Below are 15,712 nucleotides of genomic sequence, written 5' to 3'. Positions count from 1 at the left end.
TTGGGCTGCTCCGTGGCGGCGAGGACATGGCCGTGGCTTAAAAGCCAAAAACTCAGAGTCCTGAGGAACAGCTGTCTCTGAAGGTGGAGAGGAGTGTCGATGCCGGGCACGCTGCTTCCTCTGAGAAGTGGAAGCCCTGGGAATGGCAGCAGCTGGCTCCTCTTCTTCAACCCACATTAGGGACAAAAACGTGGCTGGGCAGGTGAGTAGAGGAGACGATGGCGGGTCTTGAGAGCGAGGGGGTGACTGTGAAGATGACTGAGTGGAGGAGAAGGCGGTGGAGAAGTGAGAGGCTGCAGGAGAGGTGAATTGTAATGGCTTGAAGGGAAAAAGCTGAGTCTTTCCCCTGGACCAGGCAACCAATGTTGTACAGTTCATATTGCAGGTTTTTACGGAGCATGATGACGAAGTGTGCCAGTGAAGCCATGACAGGATAGGTGAGGAGCCAAGAAGAGGAAGAAATCAGTCCACAGCAGAATGCCAGTTGCATTAGCCTTTTATGCTCATCTGTGGCCTGAATGATCTGCTGGGCACAGTCTATTAGTTCTGAGATTTTCTCCTCTTGCTCATTGGCGGAAATCTTTGAGTCGGCGGGTCCATATGATGGCCGCGTCATTCTGTCATGTCGGGCGGTGTGATAGGCAGAGATGGACCCAGATGCAGGACTCTGGATACAGACATAACTTAAAAGTTGTGTATTGCAAAACAAAAACTAAAATACAAAAATCTGTGTGGGAGCCAGAAGTAGAAAATAATCCAAAAACAAATCAAGGCTTGACAAAAAACACACGGGCACTCCAATCATGATAAAACCATGACACTCCTCAAAATCCTCAAAAAAGTGAAAGGAATACTCGGCTCTACAGAGCTCTGGCTCTTTGTCAGCCTGGCTACAGTGCTGAAAACAAACCTGGGGTTGTTCTTATTTTCTTCAATTAATGAGGAATAGTAAGAAAGCTTACAGAAGGCTTTATTGTAGAGCAATAAACTCTTTTTCCAGGCTAAAGGAACATCTTCTTAGTGTGACACCATTCCCTCTCCAGCTTATGGGTTATGTGCTTTAAGCTGCACATTTATGAATTATACCATGGAGTCAGGCACTTCTGTTTTGAGGCTTTCCTTTTCAGAGCACAGTATGTAAACTATTGACGTGATAATCAACCTCATTGGGAGCAGAGTTTAGGTAGTTACTCTGCACTCTGTTGACACATGGCATTGAAGAGCATAATAATTAAAGATTTATATCCTTAAACGTAGTTATGGCACTTTCAGAAATATTTCTAATGTAATAAAATGCATTCCCCACTGCTGTGTAATCCATCCATCCATTTTCTTCCACTTATCCGGGGTCAGGTCGTGGGGGCAGCAGCCTAAGCAGAGAAGCCCATACTTCCCTCTTTCCAGCCACCTCCACCAACGTAGATCGACCAGTAAATCGACAGCTTTGCTTTTACGCTCAGCTCCCTTTTCACCAGGACAGACCGGTGCAGCATCTGCATCACTACAGACGCTGCCCCAATCCGTCTGTCCCATCTTCCGCTCTCCCATCACTCGTGAACAAGAATATCTAGGGCAGAAAGTCATCCCTGAAGTGGAGAGGGCACTCCACCCTTTTCTGGCTGAGGACCATGGCCTCAGACTTAGAGGTGCTGATTCTCATACCAGCCGCTTCACACTCGGCTGCAGACCATTCTCCTACCAGCAGGAGGCCACCCCTGATGGATCCAGCAGGACCATATCATTCGCAAAAAGCGGAGACACGATTCTGAGGCCACCAAGTCAGAAGCCCTCCACCACATGGCTAGGCCTAGAAAGTCTGTCAAAAAAAATTATGGACAGAATTGTGAAAAAGTCCAACACCCACATGAAACAAGTCCAACTTATTGCCGGCTATGTGGACCATGGTCTCACTGCGGTTGTACAGGGACAAGGGGCTGCAACAATGGTCCAGACACCCCATATTCATGCAGCACCTCCCACAGGATAGCTTGCCTTCTCCAAGTCCACAAAGCACACACAGACTGGTTGGGCAAACGCCCACGTGTACTCAATCACCCTCGAGAGGAGAAAGAGCTGGTCCAGCATTCCACGTCCAGTACGAAAACCGTATTGTTCCTCTTGAATCCGGGGTTCAACCAATGGACGGACCGTCCAGGGCCCCACCCTGGAGGCAGGCCTAGGAAGGGAGCTCAAGGGAGAGCATCTGGTGGCCAGTCATTAACTTGTGGTGCCCAGCCAGGCGCAGCCCTAAGAGACGACATGGGCCCACCTTTCTGTAGGTCCATCACCCACAGGAGGCATCGTAGGGGTTGGACGCAGTGTGTGTCGGGTGGTGGCCAAGGGCAGAGGCCCCGGTGGACCAATCCTCAACTATCAAGACTAGCTATTGGGACATGGAATGTCACCTCTCTGGTGGGGAAGGAGCCTGAGCTAGTGCGTGAGGTTGAGAGATAACAGCTAGATTTGTTGGGCTTGCCTCAACACATGGCCTGGGCTTGTCTCCTGCAGAGGGGCTGGACACGGTTCCATTCTGGAGTTGCCCCCAGTGAGCTGGGGTGGATATTCTCGTATTCCCTAGCTTGTTGCTGTTTTCAGCGGTAGATGAGAGGGTTGCTTCCCTGCACCTTCGGGCCCCGGAACGGTCCTGACAGTTTTTTGTACTTATGTGCTGAATAAAATTCTTGGACTCGCTGAGCAGGGTGCTCAAGGGTGTGCCATCTGCTGACTGGGAGATTTCAATGCTCACGTGGGCAATGACATTGAGACCTGGAAGAGGTGTGATTGGGACGAACGGCCTGCCCAATCTGAACCCGAATGGTGTCTTGTTATTGGACTTCTGTGCAAACCAGAGCTTGTCCATAATGAACACCCTGTTCAAACATAAGGATGTCCATAAGTGCTAGTGATGTGCGACACTACAAGATTTGTTATCGATCCGATACCAAGTAAATACAAGGCCAGTACTGATACTTTTCAACAATTATGAATAATTTTCATGAAGTTTAAGTGTTTTGTGATTTTTTTCCTTTGGATCATGAATTAGTTAAAACCCAGAGTAGAACTGGGAAACGTTTGTAGGTAAATAGAAAATACTTTATCAAAATAAAAGTTTTTGATCTGAATCATTAGAACAGTAACAAAACGATTTTCCATACATTGTGATGTCTGGACTTTTTCATAAATAAAGTGTACAAAATGATCTGGTACTGATCAATATCAATACCAATACCAATTATTGATATTTGGATCAATCCGCCCACCACTAATAACTGCAGATGGCACCAGGACACCCTAGGTCGCAGGTCGATGATCGATTTTGTAATCATATCATCGGATCTGTGGCGTTATGTTCTGGACACTTGGGTGAAGAGAGGAGCTGAGCTGTCACCTGATCACCAACTTGGGGGTGAGTTGGATCAGTTGGTGGGGGAGGATGCTGGACGTACCCGGTGATGGTAAAAGTGTAGTGAGAGCACGCTGGGAACGCCTTGCAGAGGCCTCAGTCCATGAGATCTTGAACTCCCACCTCCAGCAGAACTTCAGCAGCATTCTGAGGTAGGCTGAGGACTTTGAGTCTGAATGGACCGTGTTCCGCACCTCCATTGCTCACGTATATCTTCATATATTACTACATTCCTATATATTCATATTATTTTATGAATACAGTGAACCCTCGTTATAACGCGCTTCACCTCTCGCGGCCTCACTGTTTCACGGATTTTTTTAGTGCAGTTTTTATGCTTTTTTTTTTTTTTTGTTTGTTTTTTTTAACAGTGTAAGAATGCGCATCGTGTTCTGCGTCCTGATTGGCTGTCAATCAATCTCCTCCATCCCTCGTCTCTGTCCAGCACAGAATGTGTTCGGCTTGAAAACAGGTTTGGATCTTTGGTGTCCTTCTATAGTACTGTATAATAATTGTAAAAACTACTACTTCACGGATTTCGCCTATCGTGGGTTATTTTTGGAACGTAACCCCCGCGATAAACGAGGGTTCACTGTATATATGATATAGATGAATAGGTGTGTGTCCTCCATCACTGTGAGCTGAGTGGCTGAGAGGAGAAGGGGGAGGGGCAGCGCTGTGTGTGTTTGTGGCGATCAGTGAAGTAGTGATGGCGTGAGAGCGAGACAGTCAGTCAGGTTCACACCTTCATGCCTGTACAGTTTTGGTTACGGCCAACAGGAACCACTGAATTATAAATTAAAGGCCACTTTTGGCCTTTTAGGGGGTCGTTTTGACCTTTGGGTTTTCTCTGTGTCATTGTAGGGTCTTTACTCACAATACAAAGCACCTTGAGGCGACTGTATGTTGTGATTTGGCACTATATAAATAAAATTGAATTGAAGTGAACTGAATTGAACTTTTGCTGCAATCTCTCGCTGATCCTTTCAACGTCCTTACGGACGCTGAAGTATCAAGATTAATGCAGAAGCGCACGGCCTAAAATTAAAAAGTTTTGCAAGATCTCACAAAAGTACATCTCTCTCCCATGTCCCTTGTGGGGTTCTGTGGTTTTTAGTACTTCCTATTATGTTGCAATATCAAAGAACCAGGTGAAATTAAAAGTCGTGAAAAAAAATTTTTACCCTTTTTTTTTGGGGGGGGGGGGGGGGGGGGGGGGGTTGATAATTGTGAATCATTCCTTAAATAGAGCACACACAAAGTTCATTTTATACCTTACAATACAAAGCGCATTAAGGCAGCTGTTGTGATTTGGCTCTATATAAATAAATTTGAATTGAAGTGAACTGAAGTAAGTCTGAGGGTTCCAGTCCGGTGCCACCTGATTCCAAGGGTCTCCACTTTGATTGCGGGTCACCAGCTGAGCCTCCAGAGGGGTCCTGTCACCACCACTGACATCGGCCCCCAGCCAAGCCAATGAAGGTGTGCTGTTGTCTCCTGTGACGCCGGCCTGTAGAGGGTCTCCTTAGTTGCCGACCCCCAGAAGGTCTTCATCTCTGTCACTGACCTCCAGCTACGCTACTTGAAGATTTCTGTTGCCAGCATCATGGCAAAACTGCCGATTAATCCTGTATGTGTTTTCTTTAGTCTAAAACTGACAGGAAAACGTCAAGAAGCTGGACCAAAGAATAATAAGAATAATAAAGTTCAGACTGGGCCTTTGTTGGGTGATTATATATGACTGGTCCTCTTACAGTAAAAGCAGTGAGTTGGTTCATGTGGCAGAGATCTACATTTATTTACTTTTTCCTGCCACATTCATGAAAAAGGTCTCGTGGAGGGAGAAAAACTGGTTAAAACGATTTTAGTAAAATGATGGTTATCATCATAATCACATATACCAACACCACCATCACTGTCATCATCATGATGCTTTCCTTCCTCTGATAAACACTCAAGTGCTTATAAAGGCTCGCCTCTCATACTGCCTGTCTTCTGCATCTCACCTGGACTCAGGTACGGCAGGTACCGGTTTGTTTGCATGCCAGCAGTTATTGTGGCTCTTTTTTTATTTTATTTTAAATCTAGAATAACATTCAAATGTAACTTTTTAAATATAATTTACCCAAAGTTGAATCAGTACATGTTCCTCATTTGAGGTGATTTTTATGTAATGGAACATTTTGAATGAGTTATTTGGGCAAAATCTTTCAGCTTCAAAGGCTCACTCAATCTGTAAGCACACAATATTTAAGTTGATGATCACTCACTGGCAGTTTAATAACGTTGTGATTGTTTATGCTTTTGTGTTTCTATTAAAAATAAGAAATGTTGGAATAGGTCTAAATGCATTGGCTATATTAATATAAATGAAATAATTAACAGCATTATGTGTTCTGGCCTTAAGTGCGTCTGTGCTGACACTCGTGTCAGGCAGGGGTTGAGAATTTGATTGTTTATAAATTGATTATTGAAAAGATTATATTGTGCTGTATCAGAGTCAGTTCTCTAACATACAAACGTGCTACCCTGTGTTGTCCAAACGTTGTGTCTCAGGTCTCTCGTGTGAAGCATGAATTCACCAGTGGGTCCCAGAAGCAACATGACTTTCCCGTATCAGGTTCAGTAAAGCAGCGTGAAAAATATGAAAAATCTTTTGGATTTACTTTATGGTGTAAAAGAATAACTTACAACCAAAGTCTGCTACATATGCAACCCTGTGCTGTGTCTTTGTGTTTTTATCATGTTTTGTTTTTTGTTGTATGTGGTTCTTATCATGTGTTGTTGGGTTCTAACATGTTGTGTCCTCAGTTTTTAATCATGGTTGACCTTCATCAGGATTGAAGCAGGAAAATTCAGTCCAGATTTTATTAAACTGGACAAATTTGATCTAATTTTTACTGTGAAGTGAGTCACCAACTCCTTTGGTAGTTGTAACTCTGACTCAGGTCCGACACACACAAATAAATAATAAAGAGAAAATATTTTGTGTCCTGCTTCAAATTACTGTCGTTCTTCACTTCCTGTTTCATGTCTGTGCTGATGGCTTCATGCTGATACAATGACTGTGTTTGTGTTTCCTTCTCTTTGCTGTGGGATCAGCTCCTGCTCATCAGAGATACGTTCACCACAGCATTTGTCAAGAACCTGATTGTGGTTCTGGTCTGGCTCACACTCAGTTACATCAACGGCACCTTGGTGGTTACGTTTTTTAGACACCAGGTACACACACACACACACGCACACACACACACACATACTTCCAGCATCTCTCAAATATAAAATTTTAAGGTTTTTCAGTCACTGTAAGGTTAAAATGATGTTTTAGTGGTCCTGCAGCGCCCTCACAGCCCTGAACTGTGTTTAGGAAAATGTATGAATTCATTAAGCGCTGTTTAACGTAAACTTATTGTAAACTGCATTCAGACAAAGATCCTTTTTTCACTATTTTCTGACAAAGTTGTAGAAAGTTTTATAGCAAATGGCAGGTGGTCTATGTTTTTTTACACTGCGCTGAAATAAAAACCGAGTTACAAAAACACAGCAAAAAAAGAGCACAGACAAAGAAAACCACAGCAACACATGTTCAAAACACAGTATTCAGATTCATGGACTGAACTGTGGAATATTTTAAAGGTGATCTTAATGTTTAAAGGGAGTGTGTATCAACACACTTCTGTAGCAACTGAAGGTGTCGTGTGTTAACAGTGTTCTTGTTGCCAAAGAGCAGCTGACCGTGCTACACATGCAGCTCCGTGCAAAAATGACCAGTCTTTTTGAGTCATGTCCTCAGATTATTTAAAATCAAAGTTTAAAATCAAAAGATGATTTTAATGCAACAGACAAAAGCAGAAAATCCTCATGTTTCAACAGCTGGAGCCTGAAAACTGTTTGACATGCTTAATAAATTATAATGATTAATGGAAACCAAAGATGGGCCTCTGTGGGACGATTACATATGAAAGCATGATTGGGCCTGTAACAGTAAAGGCAATGATTTCACACAGATGTGCTTTTGTGTATTTTAGAATTTACGAGTATATTTTGTATATTTTGCAACCTTTTTTTTTTATAATCCATGAAAAAATAATGCCCCCACTCTTATTGTGAAAATCCCATTTATGGCAGCCCTCGATGCCATTCTGCTGCCTCTCAGCCACCTCTCCATAGAGGACTGTGTTATTACAGCTGCACAGTCCTGATTTGCAGCTGAGATGGGGGCTCCCGAGCTTGTCTGGATAGTTGCTGTGAGCTTTGGATGCAGCACACAGAGAAGCTGCTCTCGGGCTACCGTACCACGCTCAGTGAGGCTGCAGAGCAGAGCAAGGACTGCTGTCACCTGCCCAGTGGTAGGGAGTCCATCCACGGGATGAGGAATGAGTTGGTTAAGCAGCTGCTTATTTCTCTGTTATTTATTCACAAAGTTTCAGTTATTAGTACTTATGGACTTATTTCTGAAAGGGTGAGAGTGCCTCCAGCCCATGTCACTGTTACTGACACACACACAACGTTTTCACCCTCCTCTCTTCCTTTGTCCTTCAGATCTTTTATGATGACCCTCGCTACATCCTCTTCATCCACATGGTGATCAATGATGCCATCCAGCTGACCGTCACCATCATGCTTTTTGTCCTCAGCTACATCTTTTACAAGATTAACGTCTCCTTCTGCTGCGTCTTCTTGCTGGTGGCAGTCTTCACCACCAGAAACACCCCCGTCAACTTAGCTAGTATGGCCATAGAGCGCTACATAGCCATATGTGAACCTCTTAGATATACCCAGATCTGCACCGTGAGGAGGACTTACATTGTTATCGGGCTGATTTGGTTTATAAGTGTGGCTCCGGATATTACAGATCTGTTTGTGACGCTGGCAACCGAGTCTCTGAGCTTCTTTCATGAGTCGGTGTTCTGCTTGCGCCAGAATGTGTTCAAAGACCCGATCCTGGCGTACAAAAGACAAGCCTTTGATATTATCTACTTCTCCTGTGTGTTTCTGACTCTGGTCATCACCTACTTGAAGATCCTGTTTGCAGCCAGGGCCCTCTCCACAGAGAAGACATCAGCCCGGAAAGCCAGGAACACCATCCTCCTCCACGGGGTCCAGCTGGCCATGTGCATGCTCTCCTACATCTCCCCTAGTGTGGAGATCGTCCTGCACATCATCTTCCCAGGCCAGATCCTCGAACTCCGATATGCAAACTACCTGACTGTCTACATCCTGCCCCGGTTTCTGAGCCCGATCATCTACGGTGTCAGAGACACAAAGTTCAGGAAATACCTGAAGATGCAACTTCTGACTGACAGAGGCAGAAACAGAGAGAAGAAAGTAACTCCCAAAGACAAAGATGACTTTATAAAATAAATAAAAGCTTTATTTCAAATATAAAAATGTGTTGAAAATGACTGAACATGTACAGTAAATGATGGCAATTAAACATACAGAGGATGTACATAGATACTCTATTGCAAACTAATTTATCCTTCAGGAGAGGATACTGTGACTCAGTCTCATGGATCCAGGCTCAACAGAAAACAGCGCCACCTTGTGGCACAATCTGTTCTCTCTTGTAAAAATCATCCATTAATGTCTCGTTTGATGTTAATTAGTTAATTAGAGCAGGGATGAGAGACATGTTAAAATTTGTTTCCCTCACACAAGCTGGATGGGCCAAAGCTGGTGTATTAATACTGCTCAGGCATGTCTCAAAACTGATGATTTCTTTTTAAAAATGGAGTCTTTATTGAACCTAGTGAAATAAAATAATTTGCATATTTGAGTTTTAAATTGCACAATATATACTTTAGCAGTAAAAATGGAGCAAATATGAATTATTTAGGTTTTTGGGAAACTCACACTGATGATGTAATAGTCTCAAAAACTCACGTATTAAATATGATGCAGTAGGCATTAAAGTGTTAGAAATGAAAGGCCTGATTTTTAACTGTGTTTTGATATCAGACTCATGTTTGTGATTCTTTCTGTGACTAAATCATTTCAGACGACTCTGACTCGGTTTATTTTGTCTTTGTGCTCCTTACAGCTTCTATATGGGCATGAATATGATTTTTACACAGAGCACAGAGAGACACATTGTGTATCACTGCATACGTGACAATAGTGGTATTGTGATTAATGCTGTTTCTATAGCTTTTTACCATTACAGAGCTCCTGTTAGTACTCTGACATCACTGTGGAAAGGATGGCCCTTATTTAGGGGGCTTATATGAGGCAGCAGGCTGCCACAGGAGGCTGCTGACCCAGAGAGAGGCTCTCATCTGTCTCAGCACTTACTGTTGTTGCTGTAGAAGCTTTAGGATACAACAGACATTAATGCAACATTTAAAGTGAATGTTTCTTACTTGTTGGTTTGAAAAGGTTGAAAGTTTAAAAAAAACATTTTTATATTTCTTCAGACTATTATATGAAACTGAGACATGTGGATGTGGAAACAGTGAAATGAGACGTGTGTTTATGTCTAATCCAGCTCTCATTTTCCTTTCAGATAACAAACTGCATGTTTATGAGATGCTGAACAAAGTTCATTTGCATATAAATGTATTAAATGTGTTACAGGATTTGCATTAATACATTACTAACAATATATGTATATAATAATAATGATGAGGATCCTTTTACAGCAGAACAGAAACAGATTTTTTTCTGACCTCACTGCAGATTTTGAAGCTTTCTCTGTGAGCCATGAACCCCTGAGCAGGTGTGGAAAGGATATCTGTGGCTGCAGGTGTGTGCAGGGTAGCATGTTTATATGTTTATTATTATAAAATGTTAATATAGGTTAGCCTTTCCCACTATAATTTCTCTATTAGCTGTGCCATGTTACCATTTTGCTGTGCTTATATTTTAGTTTCTCTTGCTCAGGATGCTGATCTTGTTTATACGCACGCAAACGTGTGCAAACTTTATTTTTCTGCTCCTTCAGACAGAGAGAAGGAGGAGATGTTGGTCGTGAACTCCACCTCCTCGGGGCCTCTGGATCTACTGATGTCAAATGGCACCTCTGTAGCCACAGAGGGCTTTAAGGAGAGCTTCTCGAGTGTTCTGACCAAGAACATAGTGGCCATGCTGGTGTGGCTGACCCTCAGCATCATCAACGGCAGCATGGTGCACACCTTCCTACGACACAGGTGCTCATAGCCTCAGGGACACCTGTGCGTATGTTTGTGTGTGAACACGCACGATGACTGATGCACACGTGTTCAGACATGTGCTGTTTGACTGAAACTCTGAGCCAAAATACAAATACATGCATCTTACTCCAAATTTTCTGTCACTTTTGAAAAAAATATTATTTAACATACCAAAACTATATCATCTCATCTTATAAAATAATTTTCTTTACTTTACTGAGGAGTTAGCAGTCATCACAAAACTTACAGATACAGCAAAACTACCAAAGGTGACAGTACATAGTTCCACTTTCACGGTCCGTATGAGGTCTGCCTGCTCGTATTTGTCCTGATGTAAAAATAGTTCAGAGGCTTCATTGTGGTCATTGTGTCTCTTCTACCCAGGCAGCACCCTCACTTAGACTTTTTCCTGTAGTGAGAATGAGTCTGAAGCTCACCCTTCCTTGTTGTGTCCAACACATGAGACAAAGTCTCTCTCTCAGCTTTAGTTTTTCTCTGGCTCTAGTCTCTTCTACGTGAACCCCCGGTACATCATGTTCATCTGCATGGTGATCAATGATGCTCTGCAGCTAACCCTGGTAACAGCTCTCTATGTGATCAGCTACATCTTCAGGAAGATCCATGCCTCAGTTTGCTGCATTCTGGTAAATCAACCCATCACATATGTGTGTCACCAGTAACTGTTTAAGAAATCTTTCTGGGTCCCACATGGAAGGATATTAAGGCAAAAAGGGAAACAGTCAACACAACATCCTATTTAGCCACAGGGATCCTGACTGTGATGTGTGAATTATTTCTACACATTATCTAATGGGGGGATGAAGAGGGTGGGGGGATCACAGGCTCTGTATATTTAGGCAGTAAAGAAGTCTGTAAAAAGAACATAAATCTGTATCTGTTGCTGTGGGACTGAAAGCTAGGATCTACAAAATAATTCACATATTTTTATTCCCCCCCCAATCCTCAGCTCGTGACAGCAGTCGTCACCACCCGCTCCACTCCTCTCATCCTGGCCGGCATGGCCGTGGAGCGCTACATCTCCATCTGCTTCCCTCTGCACTACAGCCAGATGTGCACCATCCCCCGCACCCTCCTCCTCATTGGTGTTATCTTCATCCTCACCACCACCCCGCCCATCATCGACCTCCTCATCACCATCATGAAAGAGCCTCCAAGTTTCTTCCACACTAAGATTTTTTGTGACTACTCACTTCTTTTTCGTGACCAGTCCCTCTACTACAAGAACTGTGTGTTTGATGGGACTTACTTCTCCTTTGTGGCTCTTACGCTGCTCTACACCTACTGTAAGATCATGCTGGCGGTGCGGGCTGTCTCCACAGGAGTCATCTCAGTGAAGAGAGCCAGAAACACTGTGCTGCTTCATGGGGTGCAGGTGGGTGTCACAGCACGCAAAGTAACTGTGCAACTAATGTTAACCATGACTCCTCTCTGTTAAAGTGAGCTAAGATACAGGGATGCAGCGATGTATCAGCCAAACATCATCATCCACCTTCAGTTTATCAGCCTTTATCAGAAGTACCCCCTCCCCACCAAAAAAGATGCTATTTATCATGAAGCTGTTGTGTTGATTCATTTTTGTTCTCACTAAATGTTCAAAGATGGTGTGATGAAACTGTTCAGTTAATTCTATTTTTGTTTCCCTGAACAATGAGCAAGGAGAACATGGAGGTCTGTGACAGTGACTGTGGAGTGGTAGACCAGAGGTGGTAGGTCCCATTTTCAATAAGCAGGACTGGAGCGTGTGCTCCAGTTATTGTGGTATTACACTGCTGGGCCTCCCAGGGAAAGTTTATTCCAGCGTGATGGAAACGATGCTCTGGACGATTGTCAAATTTCGGATCCAAGAATAGAAATGTGGATTTCATCTAAGCTGTGGAACAGTGGATCAGATCTTCACCTTTGTTTTAGTTTGACCATCTAGTCTAAGTGTGTTTTGTGGATCTGGAGGTGGCTTGAGACTGGATTACGTGGGGGCATCTGTTTGGTGTATTGCCAGAATGCAGGGCTCAAGACCCAATGCTATGGCTATCATGTCAATGTATATGCAAAGTGGCACAATGTCAAGCATGTTTTCAGGGGGTGATGGACTCCTCCAGGGTTGCTTCTTGTCTCCAGTCCTGTTTGGGATTTTCGGGAACAGGATCTCATGGCATAGTCAAAGTAAGGAGGCAATCTGCTTTGAGAACCTCATAATAACATGCTTTTTTGTAGATGATGTGGTTGTGTTGGCTTCATCAGAGTGTGACCTTCAGCATCCACTGGATTGGTTTGCAGCCATGTGTGAAACAGCTGGGATAAGAGTCAGCACCTCCAAGTCTGAGGTCATGGTTTTCTGCCAGAAAACAGTGTAATGCTCCCTCTGGGTTAGGCAAGAGAGGCTGCCTCTAGAAAGGGAGGTCAAGTATCCATCCATCCATCCTCTCCCCAGCCACCTCCTCCAGCTCATCCGGAGGGACCCCAAGGCGTTCCCAGGCCAGCCGAGATACATAATCTCTCCAGCGTGTCCTGGGTCTACCACGGGGCCTCTTCCCAGTGGGACATGCCCGGAACACCTCACCCAGGAGGCGGCCAGGAGGCATCCTAATCAGATGCCCGAGCCACCTCAACTGGCTCCTTTCGATGTGGAGGAGCAGCGGCTCTACTCCGAGCCCCTCCCGGATGGCCGCACTCCTCACCTTATCTCTAAGGGAGAGGCCAGCCACCCTTCGAAGGAAACTCATTTCTGCCGCTTGTATTCGCGATCTTATTCTTTCGGTCACTACCCAAAGCTCGTGACCATAGGTGAGGGTAGGAACGTAGATCGACCGGTAAATCGAGAGCTTCGCTTTTATGCTAAGCTCCCTCTTCACCACGACGGACCGGTGCAGCGTCCGCATCACTGCAGAAGCAGCCCCGATCCGCCTGTCGATCTCCCGTTCCCTTCTCCCATCACTCGTGAACAAGACCCCGAGATACTTAAACTCCTCCACTTGAGGCAAGAACTCGTTCCTGAGCCGGAGATGGCACTCCACCCTTTTCCGGCTGAGGACCATGGCCTCAGACTTAGAGGTGCTGATTCTCATGCCAGCCGCTTCACACTCGGCTGCGAACCGTTCCACTGCGAGCTGGAGGCCCCCCCCTGATGAAGCCAACAGAACCGCATCATCTGCAAAAAGCAGAGATGAGACTCTGAGGCCACCAAGGAAGAAGCCTTCCGCCACCTGGCTACGCCTAGAAATTCTGTCCATAAAAATAATGAACAGAATTGGTGACAAAGGGCAGCCCTGACGGAGTCCAACACCCACAGGAAACAAATCCGACTTATTACCGGCTATACAGACCAAGCTCTCACTGTGGTTGTACAAGGACTGAATGGCCCGCAACAATGGGCCAGACACCCCATACTCCTGCAGAACCTCCCAAAGAACACCCCGAGGAACACGGTCGAATGCCTTCTCCAAGTCCACAAAGCACATGTACACTGATTGGGCAAACTCCCACGCACACTCGAATATCCTTGAGAGGATAAAGAGCTGGTCCAGCGTTCCACGACCAGGACGAAAACCGTATTGTTCCTCCTGAATCCGAGGTTCAACTAACGGACGCACCCTCCTTTCCAGCACCCTGGCATAGACCTTACCGGGGAGGCTGAGTAGTGTGATCCCCCGATAGTTGGAGCACACCCTCCGGTCTCCCTTCTTAAAGATGGGGACCACCACCCCGGTCTGCCAATCCAATGGCACTGCCCCAGATCTCCACGCGATGTTGCAGAGGCGTGTCAACCAAGACAGCCCTACAACATCCAGAGCCTTCAGGAACTCAGGGCGAATCTCGTCCACCCCAGAGGCTCTGCCACCAAGGAGTTGTTTAACTACCTCAGTGACCTCACCCCCAGTGATGGTCAAGTCATCCCCCTCATCCCCAGACTCTGCTTCCACTACAGAAGGCGTGTCAGTGGGATTCAGAAGGTCCTCGAAGTATTCCTTCCACCGTCCGACTATAGCCTCAGTTGAAGTCAGCAGCAACCCCCCTGCACTATAAACAGTGTGAGTGAAGCACTGCTTTCCCCTCCTGAGTCGCCTGACGGTTTGCCAGAATCGCTTCGATGCCGTCCGAAAGTCTTTTTCCATAGCCTCACCAAACTCCTCCCACACCCGAGTTTTTGCTTTGGCCACTACCCGAGCTGCATTCCGCTTGGCCTGTCGATACCTGTCAGCTGCCTCCGGAGTCCCACAGGCTAACCAAGCCCGATAGGACTCTTTCTTCAGCTTGATGGCTCCCTTCACCTCCGGTGACCACCATCTGGTTCGGGGGTTACCACCACGACAGGCACCAACCACCTTGCAGCCACAGCTCTGAGCAGCAGCCTCAACAATGGAGGTGCGGAACATGGTCCATTCGGACTCAATGTCCTCAGCCTCCCTCGGAATGCTGTCGAAGTTCTGCCGGAGGTGGGAGTTGAAGATCTCCCGGACTGGGGCTTCTGCCAGGCGTTCCCAGCGCACCCTCACAATACGTTTAGGTGTGCCAGGTCTGTCCAGCATCTTCCCCCGCCACCTGATCCAACTCACCACCAGGTGGTGATCAGTTGACAGCTCAGCTCCTCTCTTCACCCGAGTGTCCAGAACATACGGCCGCAGATCTGATGATACGATTACAAAATCGATCATCGACCTGCGACCTAGGGTGTCCTGGTGCCTTGTGCACTTATGGACATCCTTGTGTTCGAACACGGTGTTTGTTTTGGACAAACTGTGGTTTGCACAGAAGTCCAATAACAAAACACCATTCGGGTTCAGATCGGGCAGGCCGTTCCTCCCAATCACGCCCCTCCAGATCTCACTGTCATTGCCCACGTGAGCGTTGAAGTCTCCCAGCAAGACTATGGAGTCACCAGATGGAGCACTCTCCAGCACCCCACCCAGCAACACCAAAAAGGGTGGGTACCCTGAACTGTCATTCGGCGCATAAGCGCAAACAACAGTCAGGACCCGTTCCCCAGCCCGAAGGCGCAGGGAAACTACCCTCTCGTCCACCGGTGAAAACTCCGACGTACAGGCAGCAAGCCGGGGGGATACAAGAATACCCACCCCAGCTCGCCGCCTCTCACCGAGGGCAACTCCAGACTGGAACAGAGTCCAGCCCTTCTCCAGGAGAC

The 15,712-nt window shown here is 45.7% G+C and overlaps 1 protein-coding gene and 1 pseudogene across 1 annotated transcript in view; both read left to right on the top strand.

The window, feature by feature from the left end:
- The first annotated feature begins 5,951 nt into the window (after positions 1 to 5,951).
- On the top strand, positions 5,952 to 8,767 carry LOC115777833 (odorant receptor 131-2-like; annotated as a pseudogene).
- A 1,683-nt stretch (positions 8,768 to 10,450) lies between these two features.
- The window catches only part of LOC115777832 (odorant receptor 131-2-like), a 7,744-nt gene continuing 2,482 nt past the window's right edge, over positions 10,451 to 15,712 (top strand). Inside the window, exons 1-3 of the mRNA XM_030725834.1 lie at positions 10,451 to 10,551; positions 11,060 to 11,198; positions 11,522 to 11,947. Coding sequence (XP_030581694.1) covers positions 10,487 to 10,551; positions 11,060 to 11,198; positions 11,522 to 11,947 — 630 coding nt within the window. The 5' untranslated portion in view covers positions 10,451 to 10,486. The remainder of the gene's footprint in view (positions 10,552 to 11,059; positions 11,199 to 11,521; positions 11,948 to 15,712) is intronic.

This window comes from Archocentrus centrarchus, unplaced genomic scaffold, assembly GCF_007364275.1.
Source record: "Archocentrus centrarchus isolate MPI-CPG fArcCen1 unplaced genomic scaffold, fArcCen1 scaffold_80_ctg1, whole genome shotgun sequence".
Taxonomy (NCBI): Eukaryota; Metazoa; Chordata; class Actinopteri; order Cichliformes; family Cichlidae; genus Archocentrus; species Archocentrus centrarchus.
This window is presented reverse-complemented; position numbering and strand designations above follow the sequence as displayed.